The following is a 21,721-nucleotide window of genomic DNA, read 5'->3' as shown; positions in this document are numbered from 1 at the left end:
CTGATAACAATGGATGGCTGGAGCCTTCAAATCCTTTTGGAATTGTTCATAGGTGTACAGTTGGTACTTTGTTGTGAAAATGTGACTTATATTCAATATGGATTACCTAGACATCATTTGGTGAGTGTTACAGTTTTGTTTCATTTGAGTCAGGATGCTGTGAGTGAATGCGTGATTTGCTTGTTTTTTTTCTTTGTACTGTCTCCTTATTTCTGTGTACAATGTTAACAATATTTCAGCTAATTCATAGGTTTTACACCTTGTTTGGTTATAACATTATTTATAATACTTTCTGTTAAAAAATAACTTTTAAAAAAAGCAGTGGAAAATAAAACACACACAAAAAACGTTAAAAAACACAAATTATCCCCCTTTCACCCCCCTTTCACCCCCCTTTGCTAAAACAAATCGCGTGACAAACTTATAAATAGCACGACTGAACTGGGCATCCATTGTTGAATTAGTACACAAAATTTGGTGGTGATTGGACTTAATTCAAGCTTGCTAGACAGATTTCTTTACAGATACTGATTTTTGGGAAGTTTCTTGGTGGCAAGCTTGGGCAGGCAGGACGTTAACGCCGTGGCAGTGCTAGTCACAATAGTGTTAAAACATTAAATTCTGCTCAAGCATTTTCTGCAATACAGTAAAACCTGTCTCTAAAGGACACCCTTGGGGTATGGTAATGGTGTCCCTATTAGACAGGTGTCCTTTCTTCACAGGTGGAGGGGCCGGGGCAATATTTTACAAAGAGCACTGAAAATAGAGAGAGAGAGAGAGAGAGAGAGAGAGAGAGAGAGAGAGAGAGAGAGAGAGAGAGAGAGAGAGAGAGAGAGAGAGAGAGAGAGAGAGAGAGAGAGAAAAAATTGAGCTATTGAATACATACAGTTGAACCCCCTGTTTACGACTTTGGAAAAACCTTGAAAATTAGGTCGTAAAAAGGGGGGGTCTTAAAAGGGGGGTTTGAGTTTTTGGCCCGGGCGGTCATGAATTTGGTTGCCGTGTATCTACTGTCATGTTTACACACAAACACACAGTTGCAGTTTACTGTCATATCAAAACACACACACACACACACACACACACACAAACAGATTACAGCAGAACAACTTGAACTCAAATTTCAAAGAAAATTTACTCATGGCGTAATGCTCGCTCCCCGCTGAGTGAAGCACATTAATTTGACATTGTGGCGCAACCAGTAAAATCCGAATGTCCTAACTCGATAGAAAGCATAACGACTTTTCTCCCGAATCATCTTTCCGCTCATATGAATGATTCGTCGCCTTGCATCGCTAAACTTGACCACGATCGTTGAGGTCTTCGTACAGGCTCCTCTCTTTTCGTACTTTCGCTTCGCTATCCTTCTCACCATCTAGATAACACCGAGTCATTATCCTTGACGACACACAGGATTTTCGTATTCCCTACTCCCAAGGAAGTCGCCGCGGATTGCCACTTCGCTCGATTAGCGATTACTTTATTAGCTCTCTACTCAAGAGTCGGCGCTTTTCTTTCGCGAATCTTCGTTTGTCAACTAGACAGTCGTCGTGACATGATAGCGTGCAGAAAAAACCCGGATGTATCAGGATCTTGCGCGCGCGAGATTTCATTTTTATTTCTTCTTGCGATAGTTGGAGGAGCGAGAGCCGCCATGTTGTGTTTTCGTCTGCTCGAAATATGCGCAAAAGTCGTAAATCATCCCAAAAAGCTCGGTCGTAAGTCGCGTTTTGGGTCATTATCCTTGACGATACACAGGATTTGTGTCTTCCCGACTCCTAAGGAAGTCGCCGCGGATTCTATCGTGCGCGAGATTTAATTTTTTTTTCGTCTCGCGATAGTTTGAGGAGCAAGAGCCGCCATGTATTGTTTTCGTCTTTTCGAAGTTGCGTTTTCATGTACGTAGTGTCCGTTTGTGACAGTGTTTACACTTCCTACGGTCCGAAAAATCGTGTCCGCGTCCGTAAGTGGCAGGTGTCCGTCCGTTAAAGGTTAGTTATTGTTGAAATCGTGTTCGTTCCATGATAAACTGTCCGTATGTAGCAGGTGGCCGTTACAACAAGGGTCCGCTAGACTCAGGTTTTACTGTAGTCTTGTTAAATGCACTTAATGATCTGCTTTGAGAAATTAAATCAAAACAAGAAGAACAGCAGAAAAATAAAACATTTACGTCTCTGGCTTGGCCTCCAAGGGAGATCCCTGCTTGTGCAAGTGATCAAAGACTTCTGCAAACATATAAGCAAATACGCACAGTCATGTATGTAAGTTCAGAAAAAGGAAAAAAGAAAAACCAAAGAAAATGGTACTTCTAATCCCTCTATATGCTGAAAGTATGACCACAACACCATTATCTGAAAATCAGTTGCTGAATGTTGTTACAAAACAGAGACTAAAAGAAAAAAATTGTAAAGACTATACTCCTAAAAACAACTAAAACATTACATTTTTTCTTTTCTTTTTATTCACAAGTTAATGGAAGGATTCAACACATAGATTATCAAGTACATTGCTTACAACCACTCTGAGGCTAGTTCTACTCACAGAGACAATCATCTTGCCATTGAACATTTCCTATCAATATCGCTTTTACTTCTGAGTCTGAGACTAAAATCAGGTTGCTTTAATGCTTTCTTGCATTAAATCAACAACTTCTTTTTATTTTCAAGCCAATGGCATACAAACGTGTCATTTATCAGGAATAATAGCTGCAATGCACAAGCAGTACAGAAATGAATCTTATGCAGTGAAAAGAATTAATTCAGTCCATTTTCAACCTATATTACATTACAGTTAAACTTCCTTTATAAGACCTCTAAAATCAGGTGGCTGTCTTAAAATGGGGGTAAGATTACAGAGCTTTTGAAGAGGAAATCTGAGAAAACAGGTTCTTAAAAAAAGAGAGGTAGTCTTAGATTGAGATTGGGGGGGGGGGGTGGGGGTAGGGGGGTCTTAAAAGAGGGTTCCAGTGTATTGCATTACCTCTGGGACGAAAGCCAGCAGATTTTATAGCTGTCATTGGGCGTGGCCCATCATCACCAGCAATCATGCCAGTACCCATACGCCCTCGAGCAGCTGTACTCATGCGAGCTGCTGTGCCAAGTCGAGCATTTGTTGCTGTTCCCACTCCCATTCCAATGGTGCCACGAGCTGCAGTTTGCTGTAAACAGTAATACGGATCCTGATACACAAAAATGTTGGTATAACTAATTGTTTATTAAAAACAAAATTGATATTCCATGTACTTTTAGTTTCCTCAACACTTTCATTGAGGTTTTGAGTCATACGAAGCACGCATAAACTTCTCATCATGGTACAAACATGTGAGGATACTGCAAACACAAGCACACAGACACACACTCACACAAACACGTGCACACACACACAGACACACACCATTTCTTGAATATCATCAGAGTGAATGTGTTACTGCTACTGCTAGCCCACACTAATCTGTATCCTGTTAGTTCCTGCAAATAATCATGGACATATTATTAGATTACCAACAGCATCCAAGCGACACAAATATGAATAAAATACAAACCAAAGAGGGCCGACGTCCATGACTCGTCTTGACCACAGCTTGTTGAAACTGAAGATCATCAGCAAGGCCCTAACAAAAAAGTAGAAATTGTTATTGAACATAAACTTGCATGAAAATCCTGCCACTTACAAAACTTTAGATGACAGAAGCTGCAAAGAGAGAGTATATATATTCCTGTGAGCAACCAGTTGAAGGCCAGATTCATGCCATTTTTATTTGTTTGTTTGTTTGTATAAAATATATGTACATTAAATTGTGTGTTTAACAAAACTTAGCAGTTCAGCATCTTTTCAATCTTATCTCTTGCCTCTCAATTTTGCCTGCTTGCAGCAAGAGCACCCTGTGCCTGTAATATAAGTGGTTAAAGACCAAGTTCTAGATCTCATAGTCAGAATGTTTGCATGCATGTAATCATTCAATGGACATTTTACTTCACATTTTCACTTTCACTTTCAGGCAAGCTAGCCTCGCATGAGAAGAGTGTACATGTTATTTACCTCAGTGTCCAGAGCTGGGTTGTAATAATCATAGCCTGAGTACAGATCCTCTTCTTCCCCTGCAAGATAAACTTGCTCCATCATCTGAGGACGTGAAAGACCAGCCATGATGTTTCACACTCCTTTGTCACCTGCAAGAGAGAGAAAATACCATTCAAACATAACTATGTATGGTAAAACTTGACTATGTTGACCCTGTTTGGCAAACAATCAAAAACAACCCACAACGCCAAAAATAACTGTGTTTTTGTTGTGAACAAGAAGATGAAAACATGTTGAATAGGAGACAATAGGAAGGGTGAAATACTTGAACTAAGTTGAAGGAAAGATTGTTTACAGTGGTTACCAAAGTTGAACGACTTCAAACTGCTTACAGCCTTGGCTCTCTTATTATCAACACGCTCGATTATAAGCCTACTTACCCTTTACACTTTAACCGATCGTCTTTTCGTCAATTGTAAAATACGTTTATAATTTCTTCTCGTGGACACTTCTCGCTTCTACTCCGATTTGTTGGAATTCCACACAGACTTGACGCTAAAGCAAGCAAAGTAAAAATGTGTTCCACATTTAAGAATAAACGCTTTTTAAGAATAGCTTTTTACTTACAGTTTTTACGAAATCGAAATGGGTAATCTTGAACTTTAGTGTGTTAAATTCATAGCTCATATTTCAGAGGCATTTAAGCCTCCAGATTTGCAGAATTTGCACCACCACCGATCTAGGGTTTCATCAATGGCTGCAGTATTTACAGCGTTGTTTTGAATTAAACAGTCTGCTAAGCTTTGTGCTTCGTTCTTCAGCAAAGGAGTCTAAAAGGGTATGACTAATTACTGCGTGACCACGCGCGACCCCGCCGCGCCGCGCAACCTCAAACTAAATCATTTACATGTAATATTGTTGTTGTTCTAGTATCTTCACAGTATTTGTCACGTTGTATCATGTTTTAATCCATAGAAATGAACAATATGAGAGTTGTGATGCATTTTCGAAGAGCTAGCTAGCGAGCGAAAGGCGGTGAAAGCACCGCATTTCTGTCACATCCGCCCGGCATGTCCGACACAAGTTGATTTTAGAAGTTGTTTTTAACTCATAGAAATAAAAACATGGGATTTATGATGCATTTTCAAAGAGCTAGCCAGCGAAAGTGAAAAGCCCCGAATTTCTGTCACATCCGATTTTTTTTTTGTTAAGAACAGGCGCGACCTCAAACATGACATAATTATATTTGTTGTTTTAGTGTCAGTCTTAATTCTCAGCCAGTATTTTCTCACGTTGTATCATGTCCGCAAATGACAGTCCAGTGAGTCCAGCCCTAACACATCTCATAAGTCATCATAACATCAAATTATCCTTTAAATGATAATTAAATTTCCATCTTTTTGTTCAGTTGGAACAATTAGCTCATCAGTAATCGAGTCGATTTTGTTTCCTTTTCGTTTCTGGAACCGGGTTACACGTATGCCAGTTGACATTAGTCATTAGACAATTCTGCAGCAGACAACCAGTTATTTTGAGCTGGTATTTTCACCGTTTTTAAAATTTGCTTCAAAAAGGCCCAACCAATTTCAGTCAACAGACTGATTAAACGAGGGTTTGTGTCAAATCTCACTATATGCCATTGACACTCCTCGGACAGTGCCCCATAAATAACTTATGTCCATGTCCATAACACACACACGCACATGCACACGCACAAACACTGACGCACACATACACATGATACGCATCCACACAAAACATGCGCGTGCATGCACAACTGACTTGATTTATTTAGGTGTGGTCTGTGTGGTCTCGTTTTCTGTGCAAAAGTTATTGTTATTATGTTCTCTAAGAGAGAGAGACAGAAACAGAGACAGAGAGAACACACAAACACACACACACTGACACACACACACACACACACACTGACACACACACACACACACACACACACACACACACACATAAACACACACTGACACTAAGAGACAGTAGGAAAACAAAGAGCAAGGATCTTGCATGTTTCACTTTTTGTTTATTTTGTCTGCATGTTATGAATTTATACTACAGTTGTCAGTTTTCAGTTTCCATGGAATAAACAGGCACTCAATTTTGTTTAAATGTAGTAACAAGTCATTGCACAGAATAAATCAAGTCACTCAGCATCAAAAGCGTGGTACTCAGTGCATGTTTACAGAAGAGCGGAAAGAGAGAGAGAGAGAGAGAGAGAGAGAGAGAGAGAGAGAGAGAGAGAGAGAGAGAGAGAGAGAGAGAGAGAGAGAGAGAGAAATTGGAATCAACGAAAACCAACAGTGGAAACTTTAAAGAAAACAGAGAGCGGCAGAGAGAGTTAGAGAGAGAGAGAGAGAGAGAGAGAGAGAGAGAGAGAGAGAGAGAGAGAGAGAGAGAGAGAGAGAGAGAGAGAGAGAGAGAGAGAGAGAGAGAGAGAGAAATTGGAATCAACGAAAACCAACAGTGGAAACTTTAAAGAAAACTATAACTACCAATTCAGTACCTGTCAATTAATGACAGTAACTATAAGACTTGAGAGAGAGAGAGAGAGAGAAAGAGAGAGAGAGACTGAGAGACAGAGACAGAGAGACAGCCGAGACAGAGAGAGACAGAGAGAGACAGAGATAGAGAGACAGACAGACAGACAGACAGATAGACAGACAGACATACAGACAGAGACAGACAGAGACAGTCGACTAATGTAGTTAGATAGACAGAAAGTTCAAACTCATGAAAAGTGCAGTGGACCCCTCCCCCTGCCCCCCAATCCCCTTTTTTTAAGATGTTGATTTTTCGGGGAGGGGGGGGGTGGGGGGTCGTAAAATGTACGCATGTGTTCTTCTTTTAAACGTGTCTTTTTTTTTTTAGTTAAACGTTGTTATCATGGTTCGCTATGCCGATGGTGGGTTTTTTTCTCCAAAAATGTAGGGGAAGGTTGCCTAAAATGGACCACTTTTTCTTTCTTGCTGATAACTAACTTGTTCAGTTTTTGCGAAGAAATTTCATTGATAGTCGTTATCTCTTTAGTTAACAGTTGAGCCTAATAAGAGCGAATAACCTCTGATAGACATTCAGCAAAAATTAAATACAGAAAAATGCACGAATGGTCCATAATTATTAGGAGCTTTGGCGCCTAATATGGAACAGTGAAGAGGCCTTCACGCTTCACCGTAAAAGGCCCCCTATACTTCAAAATATCAGGATACAACTTATAGTGGGCAAGTCAGACTAATTGAGATATGCTTTAGATGTATCTGTTTCGGGTTGATGACAACACTATTTGAAGCACACCAGGAAAATAAAGAAACATATCAAAAACAGAGAGAAAATAAATGAAATTATCAACTTCCACGAAAGTAAGACTATTTTTATATTTTGTTGAAAGCTCGAGGGCTAGTTCATAGGTCATTATCAGCAAGCTTCTTGGTGAATTAACGAAACGAGCCTCGTTTAGCTTTTACTGAGTTTCTTCTATTTGTTGAAGGTAGTCCATATTAGGGGACACACACATACTTTGAGATTTTGCTATTATATGTTCAAATATGATACGATTCAGTGTTTGTTAAAAAAGTAGAGTGCAGAAAACAATGTATGTACGGCCAGGTTTGTGTGCGTCTCTCTCTCTCTCTCTCTCTCTCTCTCTCTCTCTCTCTCTCTCTCTCTCTCTCTCTCTCTCTCTCTCTCTCTTTTTTTTTTTTTTTTGTGGGGGGGGGGGGGGGGGGGGGGGGGGGAGGGAGTCACTTTAGCCGATTTAAATCAAGTTAGTTGATAAGTGCAGGGACTTCCTGTCTTCTTCTTCTTCTTCTGCGTTCGTGGACTGAAACTCCCACGTACACTCGTGTTTTTGCACGAGTGGAATTTTACGTGTATGGCCGTTTTTTACCCCGCCATTAAGGCAGCCATACGCCGCTTTCGGAGGAAGCATGCTGGGTATTTTCGTGTTTCTATAACCCACCGAACTCTGACATGGATTACAGGATCTTTTCCGTGCGCACTTGGTCTTGTGCTTGCGTGTACACACGAAGGGGGATAAGTCACTAGCAGGTCTGCACATAAGTTGACCTGGGAGATCGGAAAAATCTCAACACTTAACCCACCAGGCGGCAGCGACCGGAATTCGAACCCTCGACCTTCCGATTAAGAGGCCGACGTCTTACCACCACGCCACAGCGCCCGTCGGACTTCCTGTCTCATAACAATGTGGAGATTTAATTAATATCTCACGGGCCTTCAACACTGAATATCGTGCGCTGTCGCAACAGTGACACTAAAAATGGGGAAGCTGGGCCACACAGTTCGGTACGCAGTCTAATTTGTTGGATAGGTCTTGGACTGGTCTCTTAGAAGCCAACCTAACAACTTATGAATGCTTTAGTTTGAGGTCCCGCATGCATGTTCTAAAAACAAGTCTGACATGATCGGTTGTGACAGAAATCCGGTGTTTTTACTTACTTTCGCGGCTCTCTAGCTCTTTGAAAATGTATCAGTAATTCCTTTTTTGTCCATGACTTAAAACTTGGTACAACGTGAGAAAAAACTGCAAACATACAAGAACAACAATAATATGATATGTCAATGCTTGAGTTAGAAGTTGCGCATGTTCTAAAAAAAAAAGATAGGTTGTGACAGAAACTCCGGTGCTTTCCGAGACTTTCAGTTCGCTCGCTCGCTCTTCGAAAATGCATCATAACTCCCATTATGTTCCTTTTTTATGGCTTAAAACTTGGTACAACGCGAGAAAACAATGTGAATATACTAGATCAACAAAAATAGTGCATGTAAATGCTTTAGTTTGAGGTCGCGCGTGTTTTAAAAACAAATCGGACATAGTCGGACGTGACAGGAATCCGGTGCTCTCACTTTCGATCGCCAGCTCTTCGAAAACGCATCACAACTCCCTTATTTTTCATTTCTATGGCTTAAAACTTGTAAAAATGTGAGAAAAATACTCTGAAGATACTAGAACAACAAAACTGTTACATGTAAATGCTTTAGTTTGAAGTTGCGCGTGGTCTCGCCAAGTCGCGCATGATCGCGCAGTAATTAGTCAGGATGGTATCTGGTTGATCGAGCCATTTGAGCCAGTTGTGTGTAGCACAGCGCGGTCGGTACGTTTAGAAAGTTGTGGGCTGTACGCGCGCACGTTGTGTGGAAGGGAAACAGAAAGAAGAGTCTTGAGAGACGGCTTACCTTCGCTGCTGTTGTCTGTGATGCTTGATGGAGTGTGTTAGTGTGTGATTTCTCTGTGGATCTTTTCCTGTGATGACTGTGTGACAGTGTGTGCCATGGAGCTTGGGAAATCTAAGCTAAGACGCAATGGAATTAACAATTTACTGAACGGTAGGTGTAGTACAGCTAGTGAGCCACTGAAGAATGAAATGTGAGAGACTGTTGATATGGTTGAAATACCTTCGCTTAATTTTTACTCTGATGTCCATGTGTGTGTGTGTGTGTGTGTGTGTCACTGTGTTAGTGTGTGTGTGTGTCTGTGTGTGTGTCTCTCTCTCTCTCTCGATCTCTCTCTCGATCTCTCTCTCTCTCTCTCTCTCTCTCTCTCTCTCTCTCTCTCTCTCTCTCTCTCTCTCTCTCTCTCTCTCTCTCTCTCTCTCTCTCTGTCTCTGCCAGACACACATACACTCACACTGTACACACACCTCACACACGACCGTGTGTGTGCGTATCTGTATGCATGAATCTCTCTCTCTCTCTCTCTCTCTCTCTCTCTCTCTCTCTCTCTCTCTCTCTCTCTCTCTCTCTCTCTCTCTCTCTCTCTCTCTCTCTCTCTCTCTCTCTTTCAAACACACATACACACACAGGTAGGAATTGTTGAGAAATGTGAAGGAATCGACGTCAGACATACCTTGAGCATCCTTATTAATCAATCAATCAATATGAGGCTTATATCGCGCGTATTCCGTGGGTACAGTTCTAAGCGCAGGGATTTTTTTATTTAAAAACAAACAAACAATTATGCAATTTATATCGCGCACATATTCAAGGCGCAGGGATTTATTTATGCCGTGTGAGATGGAATTTTTTTACACAATACATCACGCATTCACATCGGCCAGCAGATCGCAGCCATTTCGGCGCATATCCTACTTTTCACGGCCTATTATTCCAAGTCACACGGGTATTTTGGTGGACATTTTTATCTATGCCTATACAATTTTACCAGGAAAGACCCTTTTGTCAATCGTGGGATCTTTAACGTGCACACCCCAATGTAGTGTACACGAAGGGACCTCGGTTTTTCGTCTCATCCGAAAGACTAGCACTTGAACCCACCACCTAGGTTAGGAAAGGGGGGAGAAAATTGCTAACGCCCTGACCCAGGGTCGAACTCGCAACCTCTCGCTTCCGAGCGCAAGTGCGTTACCACTCGGCCACCCAGTCCTAATGCTGTACTTGCAGCTGTTCAAAAGGTTACATGCCTACTGGCCATAACCCTACCTACCGAACCCTACTGGCCGAAACCCTACTGACCAAAACCCTACTGGCCGAAAAACTTCATATCGATGTCGTCGTCGTCATGGAATTCTGTCGTGACTCGATTCTTGGCGATTTTGATGTTTTTGTGATTTAGATTAAGTTATTCATTCTCCATGAGAAATATTCTTTCAAATACACCAACATTCCAAACTACGTCGATACTATGAAGATGTGTACACGTGTGTGTGTGTGTTCTTACTATTTGCAAATATTGGCAATAATAGGTTGCTATCACGCACATGTATACGAACACACACACTAGCACACACTCACACACATACACAGATATATACAAAAACAAGCGCGCACGTAAAAACACGCGCCACTTTTTCGCTTCCCCTCTGGTGTCCAGTGAAGAGCTGCAGTCCTGGTGATGCTATCCTGCTCTCTTCGCATGACATAGCCAATCCATTTCCACCGCCTTCTCCTGACGATGGTCACCATGCTCTCTTGATTGCACTGGGTAAGTAGCTGTTGGTTGGAGATGGTGTTGGGCCAGAAGATTCACAGGATTCTCTGGAGGTTCTTGGTGTGGAAGGCTTCCAGTTTAGTCAAATCGCTTTCAGTCATCCTCCAGCATTTTGAGCCGTACAGCAGTGTCAGTGAACCACAATAATATGCACTAAAACCGTGTTAAGTATACTTATCTCTTTTATTGTCATTGCGCTGCTGAAGTTGTGTCAAGTAATAATATATTGGTTGACAAGTGGTCACCATGATTAATCACTGTGCATTGGAACTGCAAAAGTATGAAAAACTTACCGCTATAGTATAATGAATTGATTCTTTACAAACCAAACATTGACTCCCATACATTGTTCCATGTAGTACTGTGTAGTACTCTTCATGCATTTTCAATATTCGATCTTTACTCTCAACGTTTGGAACAATTCAAACAGAGGGCAACTACTGTTTGATTTCTGTTTGCTGCACCCACTTAGGAACTTGAATTTGTTAAGAGTAATGTCAACTGTAATGAAAATAATGTCTTCAACAGCTGTAGAACGTTGTCAGTGAGAATGAGCTGGGATGGTCTACTGTGGGAAATAATCCCTCTTTGAATCTGGGAGCACCATACTTTAACTTATAACGTGATTTATTGTGTAAAAAAAAATTCCATCTCACACGGCATAAATAAATCCCTGCGCCTTGAATATGTGCGCAATATAAATTGCATAAAATTTTTTTTACAAAAAAAAATTACATAAAAATTTAAACAAAAAATCCCTGCGCTTAGAACTGTACCCACAGAATACGCGCGATATAAGCCTCATATTGATTGATTGATTGAACACTTACAATGGTACCTGCAATGGCACGACACCCATGGGACTTATAGCCAAAAGTGTCCCTACATTATCAATGAATATGAGGCTTATATCGCGTGTATTCCGTGGGTACAGTTCTAAGCGCAGGGATTTTTTTATTTTATTTTTTAATGCAATTTATATCGGGCACATATTCAAGGTGCAGGGATTTATTTATGCCGTGTGCGATGGAATTTTTTTTACACAATACACAATACATCACGCATTCACATCGGCCAGCAGATCGCAGCCATTTCGGCGCATATCCTACTTTTCACAGCCTATTATTCCAAGTCACACGGGTATTTTGGTGGACATTTTTATCTATGCCTATACAATTTTGCCAGGAAAGACCCTTTCGTCAATCGTGGGATCTTTAACGTGCACACCCCAATGTAGTGTACCCGAAGGGACCTCGTTTTTTTGTCTCATCCGAAAGACTAGCACTTGAACCCACCACCTAGGTTAGGAAAGGGGGGAGAAAATTGCTAACGCCCTGACCCAGGGTCGAACTCGCAACCTCTCACTTCCGAGCGCAAGTGCGTTACCACTCGGCCACCCAGGTGGCCTATCATGACAGGTATACTTTGGTAGAGATAATAGAAAAAGGGACAACAGAAATTAAGTGTCCTTTTAAGGGAGGTGTCTTCGTATCAGGTCCACACATCGCAGGTACCGCTGCACTTTCAAAGTACATGTATACATGTACATGTGTTAAATGTTGGTGTCATGTATTTCTTTTGAATGATTCTGCAGAACCGAAAGATTCAATCAATGTTTTGGGAGTTCCACAACAGTGCCTGTTTGTATCCACATTGTATACATACCTTTTCTCGGGCTTTAGTAATCTTGTGCTTACAAAGTTACATGAGAGCTGATTGCTGTCTAAGGTAAACTTTCTGGAAAGCTGAGGATGGCAGCACTAACAATGTTACCTACTTATAGTCCTCACCATCCCTCTTAATCTCCACCCATGCACACCCCTCTTACTTTGTCCACAACCACTTCTGATCCCCAATCACACAGGAGAGGTTTTAGCAGGAGGTAGGGGATTGAAAGAGCAGTCGGTGTTCTACTGTGCAGTGAAAGTAATTCTACTTCAAGGATCTTATCTTTGCAGACACCACCACCCCCCCCCTCCCCAACTTCTAACCCTAAACACTAAAGCAAGTGATTTTTACACACATTTGAGGACAGCTTGCCTTTCACACCTGTTTCTGTGTGTGTGTCAAATGTTGGAAGGCCATTAGCAAAGGACCACTGTATCAGATGACTGTTGTTAGTCTCAAGCTCAGGTATCAGTCGCTTCGGGAATCATTTTCAAGTTACTGTCAGCAACATAGGCTTCTGTGTTGATCCTGCTGCAAGACCTTGCACTTTGTTCTGTAAAGCTCTGATTTCCCCATTTATTTTCCCATCAGTTGAGTTCCCTTGCCTGTGTTTATGTTTTTCTGATAAAAGGGGTCCTTAACGTCCTCACAGGAAATTTTTCTTTTAAGGACATGAGTTGATGATACGCTAAAAGAAGAAAGGGAGGGAAAGAAAAGGGCAACGTTGTTTTTCTTTCTTTCCATTTCATTCAAATACTACGAGTTTGCCCTGGGATGACCTTAGCTGTGGGACCAAGCTTAAAACGGTCAACAGCAAAGTGACCCACTGCGCTTTGGGCCCTTTAGGAGTCTGCCCTTATAACCTGTGGAGGGGAAAGAACAAAGTCTGGATCGTGGGGTGCAAAGAAGTCCGACGTGAGGCGTTGGACGGTCAACACCTGATTGTATTGCGCCTTCATCGATTTTCACCATTGCTGTTGCAGTCCTGAGGGGGGATGACTGTTGCGCGGTATTAAGACTTTGAGTGGGATGAATGTCTAAGGCCCCCCCCCCTCCCCCCTCTCTTTCCTTTGCGTACGTGTTAGTCCTTTCGGTCTCTCTCAACCCTCGACCTGATCCCATACCTTAGCACGAAGACAGGCGAACTTCTGAGTGAGAGTGAGATAGATGATTGCCTTGGCCTCCTTTGGTACTCTGGGCGTTTCTCTCGGCAAAGGCAATTACAGCTGTCAATAGGAGTTGGATGATATTGGCGCAGACGGTTTACAATGGCTATTATTATGTTTACAGTGTTCTGATGTTCTGTTTTCTGAGTTGGTAAAAAATATGACTTAAGAAGTTCTGGACAGGAGGCAGAGTCACAAGTCTCTCTCTCTCTCTCTCTCTCTCTCTCTCTCTCTCTCTCTCTCTCTCTCTCTCTCGGGCGAGTATGATACAGGAACCCTATAAGCTGTGATCAGTGTTTGTCTTTTGGTTGGTTTTTACCATCTTTCTTTTTTTGTTCGGTCTATCTTCAGAACGCTTGAGTTTCTTGGGGCGTCCACATAGCTGTTTGTGTAAAGTCTGGGAACGTTGATTTAGTTTTGCGTGTGTGTCAAATAAAACCTAAATCTTTAAATCTTCTTTAAAGAGCCGCAGGTCGTTGACCAACCGGTTGCTTTTCCAGTATCAATTGACAGAGACCGAGAACTGTTCCTTTTTGAAAGTAAATCTTAAAAGTGCCACGGATTAACCGAAGTTGTGCCTTCATCATTGAAGAAGGCCTCTGTACATTTATATTCCTCCTTTTCAAATATACATGTAGAACCTTAGTCTTACAACCACCACGCATTTAACCGAACTTGTTCAAGTTCTTCATCACTGGGGAAAGCTTCTCGGGGTAGGCTACCATATTCACGAAGAAGTGACAAGAGTACTCAACGTCACGAAGTAGAAATGCTTGTTGGACTCTACCTCTTCTTTTCACATAATTCCTACGTTTTGAGATTCAACGTATTAGCCGAAGTCGTTGCTTCATCACCGGTGAAAGCGTCTTGGAGGTATCAACTTTACAAACAAGTGGCTATAGCACTCAGCATCAGTACAATGTACACTACAGTCTGTGTCCGCATCACGACGCAAGCATCCTACGGGTGTCCACCTAACAATAGGGCAGAGGCTTTCCAGCGACGGCTTTGGAGACAGGGACACAGAGGCAGAGAGACAGGGGAGTTTTACAAGAAAGGGCTGAGTGAAATCCACACTGACATGGACACGCCAACAAGGATGACACCGGTCAGGGACTGAGGACAAGGGTTGGCCTATGACGTTTGTGTTTTTGGAGAGAGAAAGTTGTCTGTCCGCCGTTGCCCGCCCCCCCCCCCCCCCCCCCCCCGATTCCTTTACTGGCCCGGGATGCTTATATTTTTTTAGAGAACAAATATCCCTCCCCCCTCTCTCTCTCTCTCTCTCTCTCTCTCTCTCTCTCTCTCTCTCTCTCTCTCTCTCTCTTCTACTTGGACGAAGAGGTCGTCCTCAGAAAACGAGGAAGAATGTGTTACTGTTAGGAATGTCGTGCAGAAAGAAATATAGACATTCTTGTTGGTCCACCCATCCACTCATCCCCGGCAGGGCCGGACTACCGGGGGGTTATGGGGGTTGCGCAACCCCCCCCCCCCCTAGCCTAAACATGTACCTTACTTATTTAATTTTTTTTTTATTATTGCTTATTTTATGCCGTTTCATGCAAGGAGCGACCATTTTCCTATCTCAGAATATGACCTACCCGTCAGCTTCAGGGGGCTTTGCCCCTGACCCCCACAACAAGGGCGGGGGGTGGTGGGTTCTAGGGTTTCCGGACCCCCCCCTCCCCCCCAGCCAAAAATAAAAATATTGAATGAGGTATGCATTTCTTTATTTTACATTGCGTTTCAATTTTTGGGGTATTAATCAGTGACAAAATCTGCTGCCTGAAACTGATCATCCTCAGAATGCACCAGATTGCACCATTTTGCATCCTTTTTTTTCAAAATTTTCCGGGGGGGCATGCCCCCGGACCCCCCTAGCAAGCTAGGCGCTTTGCGCCGTCGGCTCGGGGCTTCGCGCCTTCACACCCATATCTTCACAATATACTTTTGAAAAAACCAGTCATAAGATGAACTGATCCGCCCCTGCCGCCAGGGGGGACATCCCCCTGGGCCACCACTGGCAACCCCCCCCCTCCTCTTCGCCTAGTCCGGCCCTGCCCGAAACAAAGATACACGGACAAAACAGACTGACTTACACTTGCAGGTTGGAAAGAGTAAGTATATATATATATATGATTATGAGGGACATGAGAGAGCATGTGAAACTGATGCACCTCGCGTGATTTGCCAAGGCATCATGTTTACATACATACACTGCAGTATCGTGGTATTTCTTCTTCTTCTGAGTTCACGGGCTGAAACTACAAAGTACACTCGTGATTTTTACGTGTATGACCGTTTTTAACCCGCCATTTAGGCAGCCATACGCCGCCTTCGGGGGAAGCATATTGGGTGATTTTGTGTGTTTATAACCAACTGAACTCGGTATCGTGGTATGTCTGCTAAGTTACGCAACAGTTGCTCAGAGCTAAAAAAAAATAAAAAATAAAAATAAATTAAGTAGATGTGCAACGCCAAGGCACTGCATACCCCAGCGAAAGACAAACCTCTCTCTCTCTCTCTCTCTCTCTCTCTCTCTCTCTCTCTCTCTCTCTCTCTCTCTCTCTCTCTCTCTCTCTCTCTCTCTCTCTCTCTCTCTCTCTCTCTCTCTCTCTCACTCTCTCTCTCTCTCTCAAACACACACACACACACACACACACACACACACACACACACACACACACACACACACACACGCACACCCCAAGTCACACGCACACATACACACACTCACTCAAACGCACTCACTCACTCTCTCGCAAAAACTTCATACACAAAACACACACCCATACGCACATATGGACAGACGGACATACACACCTTTACAAACAAACACACATACACGCACACACATACACTTATGCACACACACACACACACCACACACACGAGTACAGACTCATGCACGCGTGCGCGCACACACACACACAAAAATACACACACACACACACCCCACACACACGAGTACAGACTCATGCACGCGTGCGCACACACACACAAATACACACACACACACACACGCACGCACACACACACACACACACACGAGTACAGACTCATGCACGCGTGCGCACACACACACACACACACACACACACACAAATACACACACACACACACACACATACACACACACACACACACACGAGTACAGACTCATGCACGCGTGCGCACACACACACACACACACACACACGAGTACAGACTCATGCACGCGTGCGCACACACACACACACACAAATACACACACACACACACACCACACACACACTCACACACACACGAGTACAGACTCATGCACGCGTGCGCACACACACACACAAATACACACACACACACACACAAACAGTAACACTAACACATGTGCACAAAATGAACACAATCACACACACCGCGCGAGAGAGAACGACTACAGGGAGGTATGACGTCATGATGCTTTAATTGACGTCAAAGACTTTCGACCGTGACGTATTCTTCTTACGCGAGCTTTATCCATAGACTTGGAAACTACGGAATTTCTACCCGTCCAAAGCGGCCTGGGGTGGCGTTTGCTGAAAAAATGGGGGCGCCTATTTTACCCACCGTATTTTTGTTAGTATGGTCCCCATTTTTGGTGAACTTCCATCTCCAACTGTAGCACGTAGCCGGGCACAACGAATCCTTCTTTATCATGTATTATTCGGTGTGCACATTTCTCAAATCGATTACAGTATAGCGTTCACGGGATACCTCCAGCTTCGCTGGGATAAAAAACAGGACGTAAAGTTTTGCAAGACCGCCTTTCTTCCCAACCACCAGACTGGTGTGGGTCAATGCAAATGAGCTGTTAGAAGTGAAATTCATCAGAATTGAAATTAAAAGTTTCTCCATATTATATGAGTCAGTCAGTTCATTTGCATATGTTAATTTCTGTGAACGGTTGTGTAAAATAGGAATAAATTCCCATTAGGTTTTACCAAGTTACTGTATAATTACGACTGAGTTAATCCTTGGTATGTTAGTGCACTTCAGACTGGCAATGGTTAATAGCCATGGAAAGTCGCGGTTGTAATACATGTAGCAGCAAAGTGTTTGCATACCAGTACAACAGCATTCCCTAAAGTTGAGTCAAGTTTCGCAACGGGAAAGTTTAGACTCGTGTGTATGGTATTTATTTTAATATACTATTAATGGCAAATGACGGGCGAAGTGGCGCAGTGGTAAGACGTCGGCCTCCTCATCGGGAGGTCGGGAGTTCGAATCCCGGTCACTGCCGCCTGGTGGGTTAAGAGTGGAGATTATTCCGATCTCCCAGGTCAACTTATGTGACTTAACCCCCTTCGTGTGTACACGCACAAGACCAAGTGCGCACGGAAAAGATCCTGTAATCCATGTCGAAGTTCGGTGGGTTATGGAAACACGAAAATACCCAGCATGCCTACCCAACGAAAGCGGAGTGAAGCTGACTATGCTCTCAGAGTATAGTTTGGGGAACCCAAATGGGCAAACGAGCTCGCACGTCACCAGAATTTCTGGAACGCTGAAGAAGAAGAATGGCAAATGATCCCGACTTTACCTCTTGAATTCTAGAACATTTGCATTATGGTCAAGTCTAACGCTGCTGGACTCCATGATCGGCAATTGCATACATTGGAAATTATGATTGGGGAGAGGAGTACCAACCATAGGGAAAAGCGGTAATGGTAACTGCATGTCCATCCCTGCTGTCGGGCTGTCTGTTCTGGTGGCTTCTGTCCGTCTGTTCCTATAATTATTGCACCTGAAAAAGTCATTGCGAGGACTTTCACACGGGACTCTGAGGAGAAAATGTTCTAAACCATGTAATTCAACAGTACGAGTCAATTAGTGCCGGTTCGATTGCCTGGTGAGAATGACCACAGGGTGTACTGTATTATTACTTACTGGGGATATTGCCCATGCAAAACGAATGCGCGTTGAAACGGAACTGTGCTCTCTCTCTTTCTCACTTTCGTGCACTGAGGAGTCCCACTTTCGTTCATGCATTATATATTAATTCATTTGTTTACGATCTCGTTCTTGAAACACAGAACGTGTTTGAGGAATAAAGAAAACATTTTGTGTGTGTATTACGTAAACCTGTTCGATCTTTCCTCCCACCTGTTCCTCCTTTTTCCTCTCCTCGCCCCCCGCCCCCCCCCCCCCCCCTACCCCAACACACACATACTCCTTCTTATATATATATATATATACAATATACATATTATTTCTCCATTGTTTTTGTCTGTGTTGTCCAGCGTTGCACCCTGACCATGGCTTGATATGGACGGACGGCAAAGGGATCTACCTGGCCCCTGTACACCTGTACCGCGACCAGGTGGAAAAGGCGGGATCGCTACGCCTCGGTGAATTTGAGTGAGTGGACACTTTTGCTCTTTGATGTGTGAAATATGGACCGCGCTGGCCTGTAATCGACCTGACAAGGGCTCTGCTGGTGTATATATATGTGATGATGAAACGATGAAACAAAGTTGTGTGGGATGATGGAAAGGTGTTGGGTCGGGAAAGTTAACACGAATACAGAAAAGCGCGCTTTCCTGCTTAGCACAATACGCTACCGCGCTATTCTGGCGTGTGCATATCGTTGGGAGGTGAGCGATTTCATTCTCGCGGGGATTGACGAAGCTGTACTGTCTTGGTGAAAAAAATACAGTGCGTTCAGTTTCATTCCGTGAGTTCGACAGCTTGACTAAATGTAGTAATTTCGCCTTACGCGACTTGTTTACACCTGATTTTCTCAGATTTTTTGAGGTCTTAAACGGTGGGGTTCTGCTGTACACGAGAATGAATTTATCTGTAAGTCTTGTAAGCTACTTGCTCTGGTGTGTCAGTGCGTTGACAAGTGCATGGATTTGTCATACCTGGTCGCGCGCGCTTACACAAGAAGAAACGTCGACCCTGTAATCAAAGTCTCTTTAAAAAACAACTATCTGCACGAACCCAGCTCTGGTGTTTTTCCTGTGTTGTGCCTGCTTCCATTCCCGCAGCTCATGTCACTGGGCTGTATAATTTATTTTTTAACTGGAACGAATTTTCGTTAACTTGAAAGATTTCGACTCGAGCTTTTGTGCTCGTTTATTTATATTAAGTGTTAAAGATTGAAAGTGACAATTTTTGCTGTGAACAAGGTTTTTGGTTTTTTTAACGAATGCGGATTTGAAAGGTTGTTTTTGTAATTGTTAATAGGTCTGCCTCGAATTTTGAATTGTTGAAATTTTACTTAAACAAATCAGGTGCTTCAACAAATTACCTATTCCAATGGAAAGCGGCAGCGGGTAAAAAACAAAGAATTTAACAAGTCGCGTAAGGCGAAAATACAATATTTAGTCAAGTAGCTGTCGAACTCACAGAATGAAACTGAACGCAATGCCATTTTTCAGCAAGACCGTATACTCGTAGCATCGTCAGTCCACCGCTCATGGCAAAGGCAGTGAAATTGACAAGAAGAGCGGGGTAGTAGTTGCGCTAAGCACGCTTTTCTGTACCTCTCTTTGTTTTAACTTTCTGAGCGTGTTTTAAATCTAAACATATCATATGTATATGTTTTTGGAATCAGGAACCGACAAGGAATAAGATGAAAGTGTTTTTAAATTGATTTGGACAATTTAATTTTGATAATAATTTTTATATATTTAATTTTCAGAGCTTGTTTTTAATCCGAATATAACATATTGATATGTTTTTGGAATCAGCAAATGATGGAGAATAAGATAAACGTAAATTTGGATCGTTTTATAAATTTTTATTTTTTTTTACAATTTTCAGATTTTTAATGACCAAAGTCATTAATTAATTTTTAAGCCACCAAGCTGAAATGCAATACCGAAGTCCGGGCTTCGTCGAAGATTACTTGACCAAAATTTCAACCAATTTGGTTGAAAAATGAAGGCGTGACAGTGCCGCCTCAACTTTCACGAAAAGCCGGATATGACGTCATCAAAGACATTTATCAAAAAAAATGAAAAAAACGTTCGGGGATTTCATACCCAGGAACTCTCATGTCAAATTTCATAAAGATCGGTCCAGTAGTTTCGTCTGAATCGCTATACACACACACACACACACACACACACACACACGCACAGACACACACACATACACCACACCCTCGTTTCGATTCCCCCTCGATGTTAAAATATTTAGTCAAAACTTGACTAAATATAAAAAAAAAAGACGAAGAAGCCAAACATGAAGTCGCCTTACTATGGCCCTCCCGGAGAACTTTAATTGTCACAGTGTATCGCTCGGTTTTAAGTTTGCAATGCGCGAGGCTTGCCTAGTTGAAATCGCGCACAATAGTTTAAAAATGTCGATTCCTCTAAATGCACCCAGCAGCAGCGGGCGAGATGTGAGTCATTTACCCGTTCGTCCACATTCTTGCTTGCTCTATCGTCCTATTCTTTGCTTTTACTTTTCTGTATTTCTGTTTGTATTTGTACTGTGCGATGTTGTACGGCTGCTCTTCGGGTAGAAGACCAAGATTGTTTTGATTTTCGATACGTTTGGTGAGAGGAAGAGAGATAGAGCGGTGCATCTGTTTGTTTTACTGATCTACTCTCTGTCATTCTGTCTCTATCTCCCTCTTTCTCCCTCTCTCTCTCTCTCTCCCTCTGTTTACCGATCTAGTCTCTCTCTCTCTCTCTCTCTCTCTCTCTCTCTCTCTCTCTCTCTCTCTCTCTCTCTCTCTCTCTCTCTCTCTCTCTCTCTCTCTCTCTCTCTCTCTCTCTCTCTCTCTGTAGGTGTGTTGACAGGTGTGTGTACGCATGGTTAGTCGATCTCACTACAGTTGCCATATTTCTTTTTAACGTGTTCCCCCATCCCTAAGGGCCTATGGTCTGTACTGAATCAGTAAAGTATGTGGACTCTATCCCCGCGC

At 42.7% G+C, this 21,721-nt stretch overlaps 2 protein-coding genes across 3 annotated transcripts in view; one reads left to right on the top strand and one right to left on the bottom strand.

The window, feature by feature from the left end:
* LOC138962600 (intraflagellar transport protein 88 homolog) overlaps positions 1-4,780 on the bottom strand; it is a 32,943-nt gene extending 28,163 nt beyond the window's left edge. Inside the window, exons 1-5 of one of the 2 annotated variants that reach the window (XM_070334475.1) lie at positions 4,648-4,780; positions 4,039-4,169; positions 3,542-3,610; positions 2,980-3,157; positions 2,171-2,225 (exon numbers count right to left, since the gene is read on the bottom strand). In XM_070334475.1, the coding sequence (XP_070190576.1) occupies positions 2,171-2,225; positions 2,980-3,157; positions 3,542-3,610; positions 4,039-4,146 (410 nt within the window). In that variant the 5' untranslated portion in view covers positions 4,147-4,169; positions 4,648-4,780. Of the gene's footprint in view, positions 1-2,170; positions 2,226-2,979; positions 3,158-3,541; positions 3,611-4,038; positions 4,170-4,460; positions 4,576-4,647 lie in introns of those variants that run through there. The other variant, XM_070334474.1, reaches the window with a different exon arrangement.
* A 4,327-nt stretch (positions 4,781-9,107) lies between these two features.
* Positions 9,108-21,721, top strand: part of LOC138962597 (WD repeat and coiled-coil-containing protein-like) — a 47,171-nt gene continuing 34,557 nt past the window's right edge. The window contains exons 1-2 of the mRNA XM_070334470.1: positions 9,108-9,372; positions 19,083-19,200. Of these exons, the coding sequence (XP_070190571.1) occupies positions 9,318-9,372; positions 19,083-19,200 (173 nt within the window). The 5' untranslated portion in view covers positions 9,108-9,317. The remainder of the gene's footprint in view (positions 9,373-19,082; positions 19,201-21,721) is intronic.

Source organism: Littorina saxatilis, linkage group LG3 (genome assembly GCF_037325665.1).
Source record: "Littorina saxatilis isolate snail1 linkage group LG3, US_GU_Lsax_2.0, whole genome shotgun sequence".
In the NCBI taxonomy this organism is placed as follows: domain Eukaryota; kingdom Metazoa; phylum Mollusca; class Gastropoda; order Littorinimorpha; family Littorinidae; genus Littorina; species Littorina saxatilis.
The sequence above is the reverse complement of the archived record's forward strand: the minus strand, read 5'-3'. Positions and strand labels throughout refer to the sequence as shown.